Genomic DNA, 20958 nt, shown 5'->3' on the forward strand with positions numbered 1-20958 from the left:
GTGACCCCATCAACCATCACTACTTTGCTTCACTTGTTTCCTAGCTTCCTGGTTTCTAACACATTTTTTTTATCAATGCAGGTAAATTGTCTCCTACCTCTTCTTAACCTAGTTAATTACTCATTTTGTTCACTTACATTTTTGCTTCTAAATGTGGCTCAGCAGGGGAGGTTTTCAACTGTTATATATGTTCCATTTACTGTGCTCTCTACCACGTTATTCCTTGTCTAGCATATCTTTATCTAGGAGTCATCCTCAAGGCACTGGTAAAAGGTCAGTTCTGCATTGCTTATGACATTCAAGACAACCAGGGCTCAATTACATTATTATTATTATTATTATTATTATTATTATTATTATTATTATCATCACCATCATCATCAAGGGACTAAACCTATAATGGTCACAGAATGCCAGGAAAATCTTAAGTATGTACTCAGATATCATATATCATAGAATGTTATGAAAATGCATCAGTAAAAGTGAGAAGAGTGTTGCTAGCATTTAAAATCTGAAGTATATAGTAAGTGTCCTTATGTATTACAGGTGGATAAATCATTTATCAACAAAATGTATCAATACATGAGATGCATTTCTTCAGTAATGCTTCAAGATAAGGTTTATGACTTTGGCTTTGATGGTACAACTGTGGAACTTGGCATTGTCAGTCTTGGTACCAGTACAGCAGATGGTACCAAAAAGGCAGTTAAGGTATGTATATACTCTCTGGATAGTCTCATATAGTATGCATGTGTTAAGTCTTTGAGGCTCTGTGCTGTAATTCTATGGCTTTGAAGCCAGGGTCAGTGCTGTAGTTCTACGTGATGAGCTCAGCTCACTCAGATAAGCTATGAGCAGTCAAATTGGGCCTAGATATGAGAGAATGCATCTATGTGGTAAGCATGCACCATATAAAAAAATCCTGCAGCATGCAGTGCATTATGAGAAAAAAAATTGTGACTGTATTTTTGGTATAACCCTTTCAGGGTCCCCAGGCCCTCTCCCAGACTTGTTCTCAGGGTCACCCAAATTTAAAAAAAAAAAAAAAAGTTTTTAGGAAAAGATAGAGAATCTTTTCCCGGTCATAATGACACCAAAAGTATGAAATTTGATGGAAAACTTACGGAATTATGCTCTCGAGAAGTTAGTGGTCTTGACGATGTTTACGCATCGACGATTTTGCCCACTTTGAGCCCTATTTTCGGCCAATTCCAGTGTACTGGTCGACAAAAATCATAACTATTTCGCTATACCTCCATTTTTTCTATCGAATGAGTACAAGAAACCACCCATTTACTGATTTCAACTATCCAATACAGTGGTCAGAATTTGGCAATTTTGCCAATTTCACACAAATTTCAAAAGATGCCAATTTTCAAATAGGGTCCAGAATAAACAAGAAAGACATTCCTGGCACTAAAATAACATTTCCTCTGTTCATTAGTCATGTCCCCACGCCCTTCTTACATTCTTTTGCTTTCCACTTCGGATTTTTATTCTCACAAAAAATAGAAGATTTACTGTTATGCAGACTACTGCATTAGTGTAGAAGTAGTATAAATAATATCGGCGCACTTGTGAAAGAATATTAGATTCACCAGTTGATGTGTACTCTTGTAGCGTGAGCTATGGTGTTCTTCACACCTTCGACAGATATCGGTGACTTGATAGAAGCTGAAGTGTCCTTGGATGTCCATGTCTTCCATAGTCTAGGAAAACGCACACTGGTACACTATGTTCCACAAGATTTGTCTTTATTGTTCACAATCTTATCACTAAAGAAGCTGTTCACACTTCTCTGTAAGTGTTTATTGTGTTTTGTGAGACACTTTGTTCACACTAACGCACAGATCGTTCTTTGTTGGTTATCCTGGCATCAGTGTCACTCTCAGTAGAGTCAAAAGTAATCTGAAGACGCCACAGCGCCCCACGCCGTTACTGCCCCCAGTACAAAGGAAAAGCTGACCTAGTACTTTTGCTTCCTTGCCACTTCCTCGATGAAGCAAAGCAGAATGTTTAAATCTTGCTGTCTTAAGCATAGACAACAATGTCCACTATCTTTACTATGGTAATAAAGTGGGAACAGGATTTTCCTTAATTGTCCTGCTAAAGTAAGAGATGTACTGTCTCTTATTAAAATACACTCTGCAACACTGGACTGCAAGGAGCAGCTGTCGCTTGACCACGTCGCATACTCGTACTGCATCTGCAATCAATTACTCACTGTAGCAGTAAACAAGACGCTTGCCCCTTCTGAGAGGGCTGGGCCCCTCAGGGCTGAAAGGGGCCGAAGGGGACTGATACCCCCCTCCTGGAGAAAATTGTTCTCCACACTGGGGGGCGGCAGAGGTTCGCTGCAGGTGAACTATTCATCACTTAACATGAATTTGATTTTCTCACTCGTCACCACTGCTGCTTGTCTTTTCTGAACAGCTTTAGTCTGTGTGGTTTCTGGAGAATCACTAATTTTGTTTTCAACACTGTGTAATTCTAACGGCACTAGTTTATTTATTGTCCGATTATTCACTACACCTTTGCTCAAAACATCAACTGTCCTGATAATTCCATTTGCATTAGGATATATGGTCACAATTTTTCCAAGTGGCCATTGGGACCTCAGACCATCATTGTCAATAATCACTATGTCACCTGGTCTTAAGGACTTATGATTTTCAGGAACACCAGTTCCATAGAAGTGTTCTCTCAATGAGGTGAGATAGTCTTCTCGCCAAATTTTGTCCCAACGTTCAGTCACTTTATTAAGGTGTTTGAATTTACGTCTGAGTTGCTCAGGTTCGAAATAAGTAGGATCCTCTATGATTTCTTTATCATTCATGGGAGGAACAGATTCGAGCCTTCTGCCATTGAGTAAATGAGATGGACTTAACACTTCTAAATTGTCCAGATCATCGGTAACATAAGTTAGAGGTCTGTTGACTATTTTCTATTTCAGTCACAACTGTACGGAATTCTTCTAAGTCGATTCTTTGACGATGAAGAGTCTTCCTTAAACAACGTTTTACAATGCCGATCATTCTTTCATAAAATCCGTCGTGCCATGGAGATTTAGGAGGAATGTATCTCCAACGACAACTGCGTTGATTCAGCATCTGTTGTACTTCTGGTTGATCAAAGATCTTGCTTATATAAGCAGCACCAGAAACAAAGTTCGTTGCGTTATCTGAAATCATCAATCTGGGACATGCCCTTCTGGCTGCAAACCTTCTGAATAATTTGATAAAGGTTACAGCAGACATGTCAGTGGCTACTTCTAGATGTACTGCTCTAGTTGTAGCACAAGTGAACAAACAGATGTACACCTTGATGGGAACTTTGTCAACTGTTTTGGTTAAAATTATTGGTCCAGTGTAATCTACACCTGTCACCTCCAATGGAGTGATATGACAAACTCTTTCAGAAGGATATGGAGGTGGACCTGGATACTGACATACTCGCATATCGTAGTGATGACAAGTAATACAGTCCTTTATTTGCTTTTTGCTTTTTCACACTTTGTCGACCTTGGGGTATCCAGTAGGATTGTCGTATATGACAAAGTGTCAGCTACTCCACCATGTAACACGTTACTGTGGGCGTTTTGCACAATCAGTTTTGTTAGCCAATGATTCTTGGGGATCAGTATTGGATGTATGGCTTCTTTAGGTAGTGAAGAATTATGAATTCTTCCTCGACATCTTATAATCTTTTCTGAGTCGAGATAAAGTCCTAAAGAATTATTCATAACAGGTTTCTTTGGGGATTTATCTTGTGTTTCCAGAAATTTATATTCTGTAGAGAAAACATCTTTCTGTATTAGTTTCACCCAGTATTTAATGGGTTCAAGACATTCATAATCAGGTTTTATTCCTTTAATGAATTTAAAGACAAGAGCTGTAACTCTTAAGAGTTTACCCAAAGATGAGTATTTAGATCCATCAATGACTCTTTCTGTTGTGTCTGCAGTATTTACACAACTTATTTCTGCTGTGTTCAAGCAGACTGTTTCTTCTGGCATAATGTGAGCTTTTTGCTGAGGCCAGTTATTTTCATTAGAGAGCCAGTTCGGTCCGTGGAGCCATAATTTATTATCCACAAATTTCTTGAGTGGGACACCACGTGACAACATGTCAGCTGGATTCTCTTGGGTAGAGACGTGGAGAAAGAGATAATCTCTCTGCATCTCTTTTATTTCTGCTACTCTGTTCTGTACATAGACCAACTTACTCTTATTATTTCTTAACCACTGGAGAACTGCTTCATTATCACTCCAGATCACGTTTTTTTTCAATAGTGAGATGATCAAGTACTTTGTTGAGATAGAGAGCTAATTTTGTACCTACATAGAGTGCTGTCAGTTCCAATTGTGGTACTGTTCTGACCTTCAAGGGTGCTACCCTGGCATTTGAAGTAATTAGTGTACTTCCTTCAGCATTACTCATGTAAGCTACAGCGCCATAACCTCTGGTTGACGCATCACAGAACACATGTAATGTGTACTTGTTTCCCTCTTGACCTATTTGTCTGGGAAATTTAATTTGATGAAGTTGCTTAAACTCCCTGGATATTTCATCCCATGCTTGACTCATTTCTAGAGGCAAGTTCTCATCCCATCCAATTTTGAGCTTCCATGCATCTTGCATAAGCATTTTTCCCTTTATGGTAATTGGTGAGACGAGTCCTAGAGGATCAAAACATTGTGATACCTCTGACAGTAAACTACGTTTAGTGAGTGTACTGCATGATTTATTATTTATCCTTTTGAGACTCTAAGTATCTTCCTGTGTGTTCCAATTAAGTCCCAGCATATTGTTGCAATCAGGAATTTCAGCTTCAGCGAAATCTTCTTTGATAAGTTCCCTTAATTGCTTTGAATTTGTATTCCACATCCTTAGAGGCATATTTGCTTCTTTCATCTCCTTGTTAGCTTCTCTGTATAAGGATTTCAAATCCTCTTCTTTATTCACAGTACCTTGAAGATTGTCCACATAGAAACTTTTCTTTAAGATTTCTTTGAAGGGACTTTCAGATTTCTTCAAATGTGTATTCAGAGTAGCTTCTAGTAAGAATGGAGAGGATGTTGCACCAAATAATACTGATTTGAAACGATAAGTTTTCACAGGACTTTGAGGATCATGTAGATTTTCAGGCCACAAGAATCGAGTATAATCTCTATCTATTTCTTGTAGTCCTACTCTTAAGAAAGCTTTGGAAATGTCGGTCGTGTAGGCATATGGGTTTGTGCGAAATTTCATAAGCACGTCTCCAAGCTTCTCAATTAGTGAGGGTCCGGTCATCAGACAGTCATTAAGACTTGCTACATCTTTATTTGCACGTGCGCTGCAATTATATACAACACGTAGTGGAGTGGTTTCAGAATCTTTTCTGACTCCATGGTGCGGGAGATAATGAGCTTCTGTCTTCAACTTATCTTCGACTCTTTCCTCAATGAATTTATTGTCCAACTGTTCTTGTATGATATTATCATAAACAGTCAGTAGCTCTGGATTCTTCCTGAGCTCGTGTATTTGTGCTTTCATTTGTCCGAAAGCCATGCAATAATTGCTAGGCAGATGTGGTGGATTTAATTTCCATGGTAACCTAACCCAATACTGGCCATCTTTATATTTGACAGTGTCCAAATATTGGTTATAAGTCTGAGACTCTTGTGGGCTTGGTTTATTTACATCATTACCTATCGCATCTAAATCCCACAACTTATCAACTGGTTCATTCATTTCTTCCAGTAATGATAATTTTTGCTGTGGTACATGATCAGCGGTTATTCTCGTAACTAGTACATTTTCCACTGAATCAATATCAACTTCTTTGCCACTTTGAGAGAGAATGGGACCACATATCATGTGGCCTCCTGCTGTTTTCAGTAAGTGAACATCATGTTTACTTACTATATTTTGCACAAAACAGTGATAATCACTTCCAATGATTAAATCAATTGGACTAATAGTGTCCGTCTGTATGTCAGGACAGGCTAACTTGACCTTAGCTGCTTTCAGTGCTGCAACTGTTTCTTTTAATCCCTGGATCTGCACAGACTTAGGCAAATCATCTACTACCACAGCTTCTACTGTCTTTTTCCTGTTTCCTAGACCAACAGTGATTCTGGCTAGGTCATATGTCTGTTTACCAGAATTGTGGAAAAAACCAGCTATATCTAACTGTATTTTGGCATAGGGTTGTTTATTCAGTTTCTGCAACACTGATCTTCTTATGAAGGACCTTTGTGAGCCTTGATCAAATAGTGTTAGCACATTGGTTTTGTGTAACTTATTAGATAACTCAACTCGAGCTATCGGGAGAGCAGTTGTTTTAAACTTATCTCTCACATTTAATGCTGTTGCTTGTTGACTTCCTGATTCTGTGGAAGTCTGCTGCTGTTCAGCAAAAGTATTTGGGCATAATGTTGTATGATGCACATACCCTTGCATTTAAAACACTTCTTCAGTGAGCATTTTCCTCCCTTGTGTTCACCTAAACACTTGATGCACCTTTTCAGCTGATGAACATGTTTACGTGCCTCCATTGATGTGTATTGACTACAATACTGTGCCCAATGTGTTCCATCACAAAGTACACATTTTGGAGTAAGTTTATGTGTGACAGTTTCTTTACTGTCTGTTGTATTCACAGCTTGATAAATGCCTATATGGGATTTTCCATTCTGTGGTTTAGTGGGAGTAGGTATACTCTTTTTATACTGAGTTGAAGGTTTATTATCCACTGGATTTGTGGATTCTTCATCTTGTCTCGTTGCTTGCATGCATGAAACTATTGTTTGTAAACCATTGCTAATTTCTTCACAAGTGAAATAGCGTTTATTGAACATAATATTTAATCGTTCAATAGTTTGTGGCGACAACTTATCTTGTACAATACCACTGATAAACCAATCACATTGTCTTAGGTCATATTTAGCATCTAGAGATCTGAGACTATTGTCTAATGTGATTCTAAATGCCTGTAAGTCTGAAAAACAATGTTTGGGTGGCTTCAAGCTTGATATTAAGACTGCATGTCTAACTCTAGCCTTGTCAGCATCGAAGTAATTGTCTGCTAAGACACGTAAGGCTATTTGATAATTACCTTTAACCACCGGAAATGACTTAATCAGTTCATAGGGTTCTCCCTTCACAAGACATTTAAGGTAATTGAACTTAACAATCTCATCTATGTCAGTTCGTGAATTTACTATGGATTGAAAACCACTAATGAATTCTTCATAATTATGACCTTGGAAAATAGGTAATGACAATGTAGGTAAGCTTGGTAATGGGACACTTGTTGTTACAGGTGTAACAGGTGTTTGACCACTAGTTAGAGTAGGTCTCTGTGACAGAGTTTTGCGGCAGATAGCCTGTACTCCTGTCCACCTTAACTGTTGATTACTAAAAGTATCCAAAACATTTTTAATTTCATCCTCAGATGGATCTGATTCAAGAAATTTATTTTCATAATGTGTATAGTCTGAATTAATTATTTCCAGACGTTGTGCAAGTAATTCAAATTTGACCTCAAGATCATCAAAATCTATGTTTGTATCTTGAGTTAATCCTATACAGACTGAAATTAGATTTTCTAATTGTGTAATCTTAGTCTGTAAAGACTGAAACTGAGTTTCCAAACAAGCCATTTTAATGGTATACTGAAAATTCTAGCACCACACTTAGAGTGTTTAAAAAACACTGTACTGCTATAAACAGCTGAGTTTTTGTTATGCTTAAGTCAGCAATAATCGAGTCAGACACTACTGACCTACTAAGCTTAACCTCAGGGTCAATGACCATGAAGGGTACAGAGTACATATGGCTGGTGTTTATGGCTTGAGTTTGCTGTGTCAGCCTGACCACGATGATTAATCGTAAATGACGATGTTATACACTTCATTCACTATAAATGTCACTGTATAACTGTAAATCTCACGTGAATTTTACTTACACATATAAATGTCACTGTTAATATGTATTTGAAAGCTTACACTTTATATATAAGTTCCTTTAATATAACAGGTATATCTATAAGAAACAAACTTTAACACGATCTCGTCTCTTAATTTCTGTTTATAAACATTATAAACACTATGTGTATATACACTCAGACAAACCGAACATCACTTGGGTTGTTGTTGTCTTAATCAGCGATTTTCGAGATTGGAGCAGTGGATGCAGGGTGCCATCCCCCGTTTTCTTGTTGGGTGAGTCACCCAGCTCCCGTTTTCTTTGGGTGAATGGTGGGTGAGCGCTCGTTTTCTTTTGGCTGCCCATTCTCTGTGACTGAGTCTGGAGGGACTCATTTATACTGATTTATATTGTAAAACACTAGTTTTACAGCTTTTTTCGAAGGACCTTGGCTCGTAGGTTATTTGTACACTGTAGTACAACATATTTGGACCACAGTGTGGCCTTTATCCGGTTCGAGCACGACCAAAATGTTGAGAAATGGGATTACCAGTTAAGTTTAAAGAGTTTGTACTTAACTTAGAAAGACAACTCATCACCTGCACAGCCGCCCCTGCAGACGACGTCTTGAGAAGCTGTCGAAGTCATCTCTCAACGGGCTGTAAAGAGTTATAATTTGTAAGATTATAAATTACCCCTAGGGGGTGTTATGTCAGCATATTTCATTCACTGATTGCTGACAAATTACATACTTGTGTGGACTCAAAAGTCCGCCCCTTACTGCCGACTATAGGTTGATTACAAACTCCTTGCGACTCAAGAACTGCGCAGTTCCCCGTACTACAAGAAATTCGTAACCTACCTTGCTCTTGTAGCATGAGCTATGGTGTTCTTCACACCTTCGACAGATATCGGTGACTTGATAGAAGCTGAAGTGTCCTTGGATGTCCACGTCTTCCATACTCTAGGAAAACGCATACTGGTACACTATGTTCCACAAGATTTGTCTTAATTGTTCACAATCTTATCACTAAAGAAGCTGATCACACTTCTCTGTAAGTGTTTATTGTGTTTTGTGAGACACTTTGTTCACACTAACACACAGATCGTTCTTTGTTGGTTATCCTGACGTCAGTGTCACTCTCAGTAGAGTCAAAAGTAATCTGAAGACGCCACAGCGCCCCATGCCGTTACTGCCCCTAGCACAAAGGAAAAGCTGACCTAGTACTTTTGCTTCCTTGCCAGTTCCTCAATGAAGCAAAGCAGAATGTTTAAATCTTGCTGTCTTAAGCATAGACAACAATGTCTACTATCTTTACTATGGTAATAAAGTGGGAGCAGGATTTTCTTTAATTGTCCTGCTAAAGTAAGAGATGTACTGTCTCTTATTAAAATACACTCTGCAACACTGGACTGCAAGGAGCAGCGGTTGCTTGACCATGTCGCATACTCGTACTGCATCTGCGATCAATTACTCACTGTAGCAGTAAACAAGATGCTTGCCCCTTCTGAGAGGGCTGGGCCCCTCAGGGCTGAAAGGGGCCGAAGGGGACTGATACCCCCCTCCTGGAGAAAATTTCTCCACATGTATTGGATGCTTAGCATGATTTGTTTACTTTTGAACTTTGGTAAAAATCGAACATTTCTGCTACTTTGAGCTCAATTTCAAGGTACTTTTCATTGTAAAGCCAGTTAAAATCATCTTGATTTCTGTAATATGTCTTCCATTCTATAAAATGAGACAAGGAAAACTATAATACAACAATAAATACCATGTGAAAATACAGTGCAAAGTCGCTGTTTTAATCCAAAAACATGGTCACAGTTTTTTTTTTCTCATTACACACTGTGTGCTGCAGGTTTTTTTTTATACTGCGCACACTGACCACATAGACCCATTCTTTCATATGTAGGCCTACCAGCTTTCTCTCACTAGATTTGAGGGCGCTAGAATTTAGGCGTACTAGTACATCAAAAACCCTGGTGCATAAGCCGTACTAGTACGTCCGAAACTCTGAAAGGATGAAAACAGCGAATTTACAGTGTATTTTAGTATGGTTTTTATGATTGTATTCGTGGTTTCTTGGTCTCATTTGATAGTATAGAAGATACTTCACAGAAATAGCTAGAAATTGAGCTCAAAGTAGCAGAAATATTTGATTTTTGCAAGTATTCCAGAGTAAACAAATTATGTAACTTGTCCACAATGCACCCAGTGGTCTCTCTTATACAGTGGACCCTTGAATTTCGTGATTAATCCATTCCAGAGAGTCTGCCGAAGGACGAAATTGACGAATGGCGAAACCATTTTCCCCATAAGAATTAATGGAAATAAAATTAATCCGTTCCAGACACCCAAAAATATTAAAAAAAAAAAAATCAAGTTAAATAAAGATTTACATACAGAAAACAATGAGAAATCAAGTACATTCATACATATATAAAACATTACACTTACCTTTACTGAAGACTTGTGGGTGGATGGAAGACGGGAGGAGGGGAGAGGATGAAGGTGCACTATTGTTTGGAAGGGGAATCCCCTTCCATAAAGACTTCAGGTACCAAGTCCTTATCCGGGGTTACTTCCCTTCTTTATTTTTTAATGCCACTGGGAACAGCTTGGGAGTCACTGGACCCCTGTTGCACAAAATATCTGTCCAGAGAACTCTGTTTCTGGTGTTTCTTTAAAATTTCTCTAAAATGGGACACAACATTGGCATTGTACATGTTGCCAACATGGACTGCAAGAGCTTTGTCAGGGTGAAGTTTATCCATAAATGTTTGCACTTCTATCCACTTCGTACAAATGTCCTTTAACTTTGAAGAAGGCACCTTCCTTCATCTCTCTACCTCCTCCTCTGAAGCAATTTCCTGAGCTGTGGTCTGTTGCTGTTGCCGATGAAGCTCTTGCAGCTTTGTAGTGGTTAGCTATTCATTGTGGTCCTCCACTAACTCTTCCACATCCTTGAAACTCGCATCCAACCCCATGGAATTCCCCAGTGACAATACTTTCCACAACTGGCATAGGCTCCTCAGGGTCAGCCCCAAACCCTTCAAAATCCTTCTCTTGTACACATCCTGGCCACAGTTTTCTCCAAGCAGAGTTCAAAGTCCTGGATATCACTCCCTCCCAAGCCTTACCTATAAGGTTTATGCAATGTAGGATATTGAAGTGATCTTTCCAGAACTCTCTTAGAGTCAGTTCAGTGTCTGAGGTCACTTCAAAGCACTTTTGAAGCTGCTTTGGTGTACAGTTTTTTGAAGTTTGAAATGACCTACTGGTCTATGAGCTAGAGGAGAGGAGTTGTATTAGGGGACAAGAACTTCACTCTGATGAAATGAAACTCCTCCACCATTTGCTCTTCCAAGTCTGGAGGATGAGCAGGAGCATTGTCCATTACCAGGAGGCACTTGAGTTCCAATTTATTTTCCAGGAGGTATTTCTTCACACTGGGGCCAAACACTTCATTAACCCTTAAAATGTCCAAACGTAGATCTACGTTCACTCGCGTGGCGCTCCGAATATTTTGAAAAATAAAAAAAAATAGTTTTTTTTTCTTTTAGAATGAAGAGAACATTTTTCTACATGTTATAGATTTAAAAAAAATAAAATTTAGGGTCGCTACTTTCCGAGATATAAGACTTTGAAGTTGGCTCTGGATGCTCACCTGATGGTAACATCGACTCCTTCCACTTGCAGAAGTGTTGCCGATGTACCTTTTTTCTCGTTTTTATTTTAATTTATGTATTTTTAACTTCTGATAATTACAATTTATAATAGTTCTTGTAATTTTATAGCCAATCTTTGTTCTGACACTAATGTTAGGTACTGAAATAATGCTCAAATAGTCACAATCACATTGACAGGTGAACATTTACACCTGCCTCCGTTATTTACTATTGTCTAGAATTTTTTTTTTTTCAACAAGTGGGCCGTCTCCCACCGAGGCAGGGTGACCCCAAAAAGAAAGAAATTCCCCAAAAAGAAAATACTTTCATCATCATTCAACACTTCCACCTCACTCACACATAATCACTGTTTTTGCAGAGGTGCTCAGAATACGAGAGTTTAGAAATATATACGTATAAAGATACACAACATATCCCTCCAAACTGCTAATATCCCAAACTCCTCCTTTAAAGTACAGGCATTGTACTTCACATTTTGAGGACTCAAGTCTGGCTATATAAAAATAACCAGTTTCCCTGAATTTTTTTTTCAAGAAACCGGCCGTATCCCACCAAGGCAGGGTGGCCCAAAAAGAAAAACGAAAGTTTATCTTATTCTTCTTCTTTCAACGTACCAGCCGAATCCCACTGAGGTGGGGTGACCCAAAAGGAAAAATGAAAGTTTCTCCTTTCAAATTTAGTAATATATACAGGAGAAGGGGTTACTAGCCCCTTGCTCATGGCATTTTAGTCGCCTCTTACAACACGCATAGCTTACGGAGGAAGAATTCTGTTCCACTTCCCCATGGAGATAAGAGAAAATAAATAAGAACAAGACCTAGAAAGAAAATAGCAGAAAATCCAGAGGGGTGTGTATGTATATGTACATATATGCTTGTACATGTTTGTGTAGTGTGACCTAAGTGTAAGTAGAAGTAGCAAGACGTACCTGAAATCTTGCATGTTCATGAGACAGAAAAAAGGACGCCAGCAATCCTACCATCATGTAAAACAATTACAGGCTTTCGTTTTACACTCACTTGGCAGGACGGCAGTACCTCCCTGAGTGGTTGCTGTCTACCAACCTACTACCTAGGAGTTTCCCTGAATCCCTTCATTAAATATTACCCTGCTCACACTCCAACAGCTCGTCAAGTCCCAAATACCATTCGTCTCCATTCACTCCTATCTAACATGCTCATGCACACTTGCTGGAAGTCCAAGCCCCTCTCCCACAAAACCTCCTTTACCCCCTCCCTCCAACCTTTTCGAGGATGACCCCTACCCCGCCTTCCTTCCCCTACAGATTTATTCGCTCTCCATGTCATTCTACACCTACCATCCGACTTACGACCTGCTCGACTTACGACCACTCGACTTACGACCGTGTTTTTATGCCAAATTTCTGGGAAATAAAGAACTGTTTGTGTTGTACACAGTGTTTATCCTAAAGCTTACAGTATAAAATTCAGTACTAACAGCATAAAAAGTAAAGTAAAACATGAAATACCAAAATAAAACAATAAAATAAAGTCATTACAAAAATGTGATGTTGCTATTCAGTAGTAAAGTTCGACTTTCGTCCATTTCGACTTACGACCGGTTTCTCGGAACCGAACTCGGTCGTAAGTCGGATGGTAAGTGTACTTTGATCCATTCTCTCTAAATGACCAAACCACCTCAAGAACCCCTCTTCAGCCCTCTGACTAATACTTTTATTAACTCCACATATTCTAATTTCCACGCTCTGAATTTTCTTCATAATCACACCACACATTGCCCTTAGACAGGACATCTCCATTGTCTCCAACCGCCTCCTCGCTGCGGCATTTACAACCCAAGCTGTCAGTATAGCTACTGAATTACCTATACTTATACTTGTGTAGTATATTGTAGATCATATCATCCATGTATATATTTAGTCTCCCTTTCAGTAGGCTCAGCGACTAGCATGTGTGACGTCACGTGATGCACTTGTGTGCGTGAGAATCGCTGTAACTCTCTCAGTTCTCTGCGCTCAGGTCTACGACAGGCAACACAGGCAATCTGGGCTCCCCTCTCACACTCTGCTAATATGTGTGTTACCATCCAACGACTGTGTTTATCTCCAACTATTACATCTCTACGAACCCTCACGACAAATGGTGACAGCTGTGCGGGCGTAAAATTGATATTTACATAGATGTACATAGATTAATTCCTACCAGCTGACAGACATTTTGTGCTGCCAGCAGGCCGACCTCGCAGCCAGCTACCCGAGCAAGCGTCCACCAGCCTGTTTGCTTTTCTACTTACTGATCTGTGCATGCCAGATCTGCCTTTGCTGTTAATTACTTAAACCTTTGTAAATATATATTCTTCCTCAGAATCCGTAGAGTGCATGAATGCAGATCGATCGATCAATTCCATCCTTTATTATACTATGATTTGTACTTATAATTCATAATGCATTACGTTAACATCCATTACGATACCATCCATTAGTTCTAAGTTTCATACGTCTTTGCTGTTGTATAGAATCAGCCCAGAGCCACCTGCCTGTAAAGCCTATAGCATAGTATTGTATGTCGAGACGCCATACGTAACACGACCGAGCTGTCAGTATAGCTACTATATTGTAGATCATATCATCCATGTATATATTTATGCTCCCTTTCAGTAGGCTCAGCGACTAGCATGTGTGACGTCACGTGATGCGCATGTGTGTGCGAGAATCGTTGTAACTCTCAGTTCTCTGCGCTTAGGTCTACGACAGGCAACACAGGCAGTCTGGGCTCACCTCTCCCACACTGCTAATATATGTGTTACCATCCAACGACTGTGTTTATCTCCAACCATCACATCTCCACGAACCCTCCCGACAAAGCTTCACAACCATATAAGTGTGTCGGTACTACTATACTTTCATACATTCCCTTCTTTGCCTCCATAGATAACGTTTTTTGTCTCTACATGTACCTTAACGCACCACTCGCCTTTTTTTCTTCATCAATTCTATGATTAGCCTCATCTGTCATAAATCCATCCGCCGACACGTCAACTCCCAAGTATCTGAAAACATTCACTTCTTCCATACTACTCCTCCCCAATTTGATATCCAATTTTTCTTTATCTAAATCATTTGATACCCTCATCACCTTACTCCTTTGTATGTTCACTTTCAACTTTCTACCTTTACACACACTCCCAAACTCGTCCACTAACCTTTGCAATTTTTCTTTAGAATCTCCCATAAGCACAGTATCGTCAGCAAAAAGTAACTGTGTCACTTCCCATTTTGTATTTAATTCCCCTTAATTTAATCCCACCCTTCTCCCGAACACCCTAGCATTTACTTCTTTTACAACCCTATCTATAAACATATTAAACAACCATGGTGACATTACACATCCTTGTCTAAGACCTACTTTTACTGGGAAGTAGTCTCCCTCTCTTCTACACGCCCTAACCTGAGCCTCACTATCCTCATAAAAACTCTTTACAGCATTTAGTAACTTACCACCTATTCCATATACTTGCAACATCTGCTACATTGCTCCCCTATCCACTCTATCATATGCCTTTTCTAAATCCATAAATGCAATAAAAACTTCCCTACCTTTATCTAAATACTGTTCACATATATGTTTCAATGTAAACACTTGATCTACACATCCCTTACCCACTCTGAAAACTCCTTGCTTATCTGCAGTCCTACATTCTGTCTTACCTCTAATTCTTTCAATAATAACCCTGCCATACATTTTTCCTGGTATACTCAGTAAACTTATTCCTCTATAATTTTTAGAATCTCTTTTGTCCCCCTTCCTTTTATATAAAGGGACTATACATGCTCTGTGCCAATCCCTAGTTGCCTTCCCCTCTTTCATACATTTCTTCTTTTCTTTCAACACACCAGCCGTATCCCACTGAGGCGGGGTGGCCCAAAAGGAGAAACGAAAGTTTCTCCTTGTACATTTAGTAATATATACAGGAGAAGGGGTTACTAGCCCCTTGCTCCTCGCATTTTAGTTGCCTCTTACAACACGCATGGCGTACGGAGGAAGAATTCTGTTCCACTTCCCCATGGAGATAAGAGGAAATAAACAAGAACAAGAACTAGAAAGAAAATAGCAGAAAACCCAGAGGGGTGTGTATATATATATATATACTTGTACACGTATGTGTAGTGTGACCTAAGTGTAAGTAGAAGTAGCAAGACATACCTGTAATCTTGCATATTTATAAGACAGACAAAAGATACCAGCAATCCTACCATCATGTAAAACAATTACAGGCTTTCGTTTTACACTCACTTGGCAGGATGGTAGTACCTCCCTGGGTGGTTGCTGTCGACCTACCTACTACCTAGAAATATACACACAATATTTATAGGTCCCAGCAATGTTTTAGATACCCTGCCATATACCTTGAAGCATGTTGTTATGAAAGGCATCCCTATACTGTTGACAGCACAGTGACATTTGATAAATGGCCACTGCTCCAGCTAACCCTTGCTGTATTTGTTATCACTGTTACAAGCATGTCTTGTCTCTGTTTATCTGTCTATCTGCCTGTCTGTCTGCCTGCCTGCCTGCCTGCCTGCCTATCTGTCTGCCTGTCTGTCTCTGCTTATCTGTCTTTCTGTCTGCCTCGAGTATAAGATATCAAACTCCTTGAAGAATCGTGTTATGACATCTGTTATCAGCTGGGTGACATTTGATAAATGGGTGCTCTGGGGAGCCCTGGCTTTATTTGTTTTCACTGATACCCACAAACATGTTTCTGTCTATCTGTCTGTCTGTCTGTCTGTCTGTCTGTCTATCTATCTGTCTATCTATCTATCTATCTATCTATCTATCTATCTATCCATATGTCTATCTTTGCCTTGAATTTTTGGATTATCCTAGGTAATTTACACTATAATAACTGTACTTATATGTATATGTGAGATGAGATATAGATAGACAGAGATATAGACAGATATATAGACAGATATATAGACATATATAGACAGATATATAGACAGATATATAGACAGATATTTTTTTTTTTTTTTTTAAACAAGTCGGCCGTCTCCCACCGAGGCAGGGTGACCCAAAAAAGAAAGAAAATCCCCAAAAAGAAAATACTTTCATCATCATTCAACACTTTCACCACACTCACACATTATCACTGCTTTTGCAGAGGTGCTCAGAATACAATAGTTTAGAAGCATATACGTATAAAGATACACAACATATCCCTCCAAAACTGCCAATATCCCAAACCCCTCGTTTAAAGTGCAGGCATTGTACTTCCCATTTCCAGGACTCAAGTCCGACTATATGAAAATAACCGGTTTCCCTGAATCCCTTCACTAAATATTACCCTGCTCACACTCCAACAGATCGTCAGGTCCCAAGTATCATTCGTCTCCATTCACTCCTATCTAACACGCTCATGCACGCTTGCTGGAAGTCCAAGCCCCTTGCCCACAAAACCTCCTTTACCCCCTCTTTCCAACCCTTTCGAGGACGACCCCTACTCCTCCTTCCTTCCCCTATCGATTTATATGCTTTCCATGTCATTCTACTTTGATCCATTCTCTCTAAATGACCAAACCACCTCAACAACCCCTCTTCTGCCCTCTGACTAATGCTTTTATTAACTCCACACCTTCTCCTAATTTCCACACTCCGAATTTTCTGCATAATATTTACACCACACATTGCCCTTAGACAGGACATCTCCACTGCCTCCAACCGTCTCCTCGCTGCTGCATTTACCACCCAAGCTTCACATCCATATAAGAGTGTTGGTACTACTATACTTTCAAAACATTCCCTTCTTTGCCTCCACAGATAACGTTTTTTGACTCCACATATACCTCAACGCACCACTCACCTTTTTTCCCTCATCAATTCTATGATTAACCTCATCCTTCATAAATCCATCCGCCGACACGTCAACTCCCAAGTATCTGAAAACATTCACTTCTTCCATACTCCTCCTTCCCAATTTGATATCCAATTTTTCTTTATCTAAATCATTTGATACCCTCATCACCTTACTCTTTTCTATGTTCACTTTCAACTTTCTACCTTTACACACATTCTCAAACTCATCCACTAGCCTCTGTAATTTTTCTTTAGAATCTCCCATAAGCACAGTATCATCAGCAAAAAGTAACTGTGTCAATTCCCATTTTGAATTTGATTCCTCATAATTTAATCCCACCCCTCTCCCGAACACCCTAGCATTTACTTCTTTTACAACCCCATCTATAAATATATTAAACAACCATGGTGACATTACACATCCCTGTCTAAGACCTACTTTTACCGGGAAGTATTCTCCCTCTCTTCTACACACCCTAACCTGAGCCTCACTATCCTCATAAAAGCTCTTTACAGCATTTAGTAGCTTACCACCTATTCCATATACTTGCAACATCTGCCACATTGCTCCTCTATCCACTCTATCATATGCCTTTTCTAAATCCATAAATGCAATAAAAACTTCCCTACCTTTATCTAAATACTGTTCACATATATGCTTCAATGTAAACACTTGATCTACACATCCCCTACCCACTCTGAAGCCTCCCTGCTCATCCGCAATCCTACATTCTGTCTTACCTCTAATTCTTTCAATTATAACCCTACCGTATACTTTTCCTGGTATACTCAGTAAACTTATTCCTCTATAATTTTTACGTTCTCTTTTGTCCCCCTTCCCTTTATATAAAGGGACTATACATGCTCTCTGCCAATCCCTAGGTACCTTCCCCTCTTTCATACATTTATTAAATAAAAGTACCAACCACTCCAACACTATATCCCCCCCTGCTTTTAACATTTCTGTCATGATCCCATCAGTTCCAGCTGCTTTACCCCCTTTCATTCTACGTAATGCCTCACGTACCTCCACCACACTTACATTCTGCTCTTCTTCACTCCTAAAAGATGGTATACCTCCCTGGCCAGTGCATGAAATTACCACCTCCCTTTCTTCCTTAACATTTAAAAGTTCCTGAAAATATTCTCGCCATCTACCTAATACCTCCCTCTCCCCATCTACTAACTCCCCTACTCTGTTTTTAACAGACAAATCCATACTTTCCCTAGGCTTTCTTAACTTGTTTAACTCACTCCAAAATTTTTTCTTATTTTCATTAAAATTTCTTGACAGTGCCTCTCCCACTCTTTCATCTGCTCTCCTTTTGCACTCTCTCACCACTCTCTTCACCTTTCTTTTACTCTCCATATACTCTGCTCTTCTTATAACACTTCTGCTTTGTAAAAACCTCTCGTAAGCTACCTTTTTCTCTTTTATCACACCCTTTACTTCATCATTCCACCAATCACTCCTCTTTCCTCCTGCCCCCACCCTCCTATAACCACAAACTTCTGCCCCACATTCTAATACTGCATTTTTAAAACTATTCCAACCCTCTTCAACCCCCCCACTACTCATCTTTGCACTAGCCCACCTTTCTGCCAATATATAGACAGATATATAGACAGATGTATAGACAGTGATGTAGACAGAGATATAGACAGAGAGACAGCCAGAGACAGCCAAAACAAGCCAGCTGGCCAGCCTGCCAAATACATAAGAACATTAGAAAGAAGGAACTCTGCAGCAGGCCTACTGGCCCATGCAAGGCAGGTACATGTCAGACTCCCCCTCCCCCTGGCTTAGACAAATGACCCACCTAGTCAGGTCACATCCATTGACTGGCACAAGCTAGTCAGGTCCAACTCACACTCACCCACACTCACTCATGCATTTATCTAACCTATTTTTATTTTCCTCTTAAAATGGGAGTGTTAATGCAACATGGCATCAGTGAATCCCTGGTGTTTGCCACGCTTTTTGTTCTAGCTGGCGCTCAATTGAACTGGTGCTCCCACAAGGTACTAAGTACTCCCAGATTTTTTTAATAGTGCAGACTCTGAGTGTACAGACCCATTCTTTCATGTCTAGGCGACTCAAGCCTATTGTGCCAAATTTGATGGAATGAAAAATAAAACATTGATCTAAGTTTGGAGTGCTACGCATGCAAACGTAGATCTACGTTTGGACAGTTTAAGGGTTAAACCAATCAAGGAAAATTTCGCTTGTGACCCATGCCTTACTGTTAGCCTGCCACATCACACAATTTACTATGGGTGACACTGTTTTTCTTTAACACACTGGGATTTTCAGAGTGATACACCAGTAAAGGCTTCACTTTGCAATCCCCACTAGTTAGCCTGTCTTTCATAGGCTTGTGTCCTGGGAGTGCTGTTTTCTCCTGCGTGATGTAGGTCTTTTTGGGCATTTTCTTCCAAAAGAGGCCTGTTTTGTCACAATTGAACACTTGTTGGGGTTTGAATTTTTCAGTATCTACGTACCCCTTAAACTCCTGTACATACTTCTCAGTCGCCCGTTTGTCTGAACTGGCAGCCTCACCATGCCTTACCACACTGTGTATGCCACTACACTTAACTCTCTCAAAGCAGCCTTTGCTGGCCTTAAAATCACAAACATCACCACTCATTGCAGGCATTTTCTTTATGAGATAGTCATGTGTTACGGTTTGAATCTTAATCTTTAGCCAGGTTAGTGCACTCTGTAACAATTCACTTCATAGAATGAGAAGATATTTCCAAACTTAGAAATGTAAGGCACAAATAATAGTTACTCAGTCTTTTCCTAGTCTCTTTTTATTTAAAAGCTTAAATACTTTAGATATTCACAAATATCTATTAAATATCACTTTGGTCAGAAACTTTCCTTCACACAAGAAAACTCTTGAATAGAATGTACATCATAGACCCCCTCTGGAGACTGTCAATATGGTCACTACACTTGTTAATGATCAGAGGAATATTACTACTTCCTCAAGTACATATATTGTGCAAGTACATATATTGAGAATTAACACTTTCACTGAGTAACTCCCTGGCATAAGGAATATATCACAAAGTTCTAAGCTTGACACTGGTCGTCACATCGTAAACTGAAGGTAACAGTGTATAATTGTCTGCAGACTTCACTTCACAATAAACGACAAGCTGGTTCAGGAGTTTCTACAACAGAATTCTCTATCCAAGTGAGAATAAGGCGGAGTACTAGGGGTGTAGCTCAGTCAATGCACACTGAGTCGGCAGAGAGAGCGAACTGAATTAACACCGTTAATCCATACATGACATCAACTCGCCAAAGGGGAGAGGGAATAGTAGGCTAAACTACCCTCCAAGGACATACCTTGTTTCAACTTTTAGCCAGCTGTTACCTACCTACCTAACATATTATTCAAAATACATAAATATAATATATACACATCATACCCGGGTATATTCCTAAATCAGATAATATTATAAACTAGTGGAATCTTTAATTTAGCTAATATTAAAGAAACCCCGAG

At 39.5% G+C, this 20958-nt stretch overlaps 1 protein-coding gene across 5 annotated transcripts in view; it reads left to right on the forward strand.

Annotated features, from left to right (window-relative positions):
- The window catches only part of row (relative of woc), a gene marked incomplete at its 3' end in the record, with an annotated part of 245209 nt that overhangs the window by 192164 nt on the left and 32087 nt on the right, over positions 1-20958 (forward strand). For all 5 annotated transcript variants that reach the window (XM_070083775.1, XM_070083776.1, XM_070083773.1 and 2 more), the window contains 1 exon segment: positions 547-711. In XM_070083775.1, the coding sequence (XP_069939876.1) occupies positions 547-711 (165 nt within the window).

Source organism: Cherax quadricarinatus, chromosome 10 (assembly GCF_038502225.1).
Source record: "Cherax quadricarinatus isolate ZL_2023a chromosome 10, ASM3850222v1, whole genome shotgun sequence".
NCBI classification, from domain to species: domain Eukaryota; kingdom Metazoa; phylum Arthropoda; class Malacostraca; order Decapoda; family Parastacidae; genus Cherax; species Cherax quadricarinatus.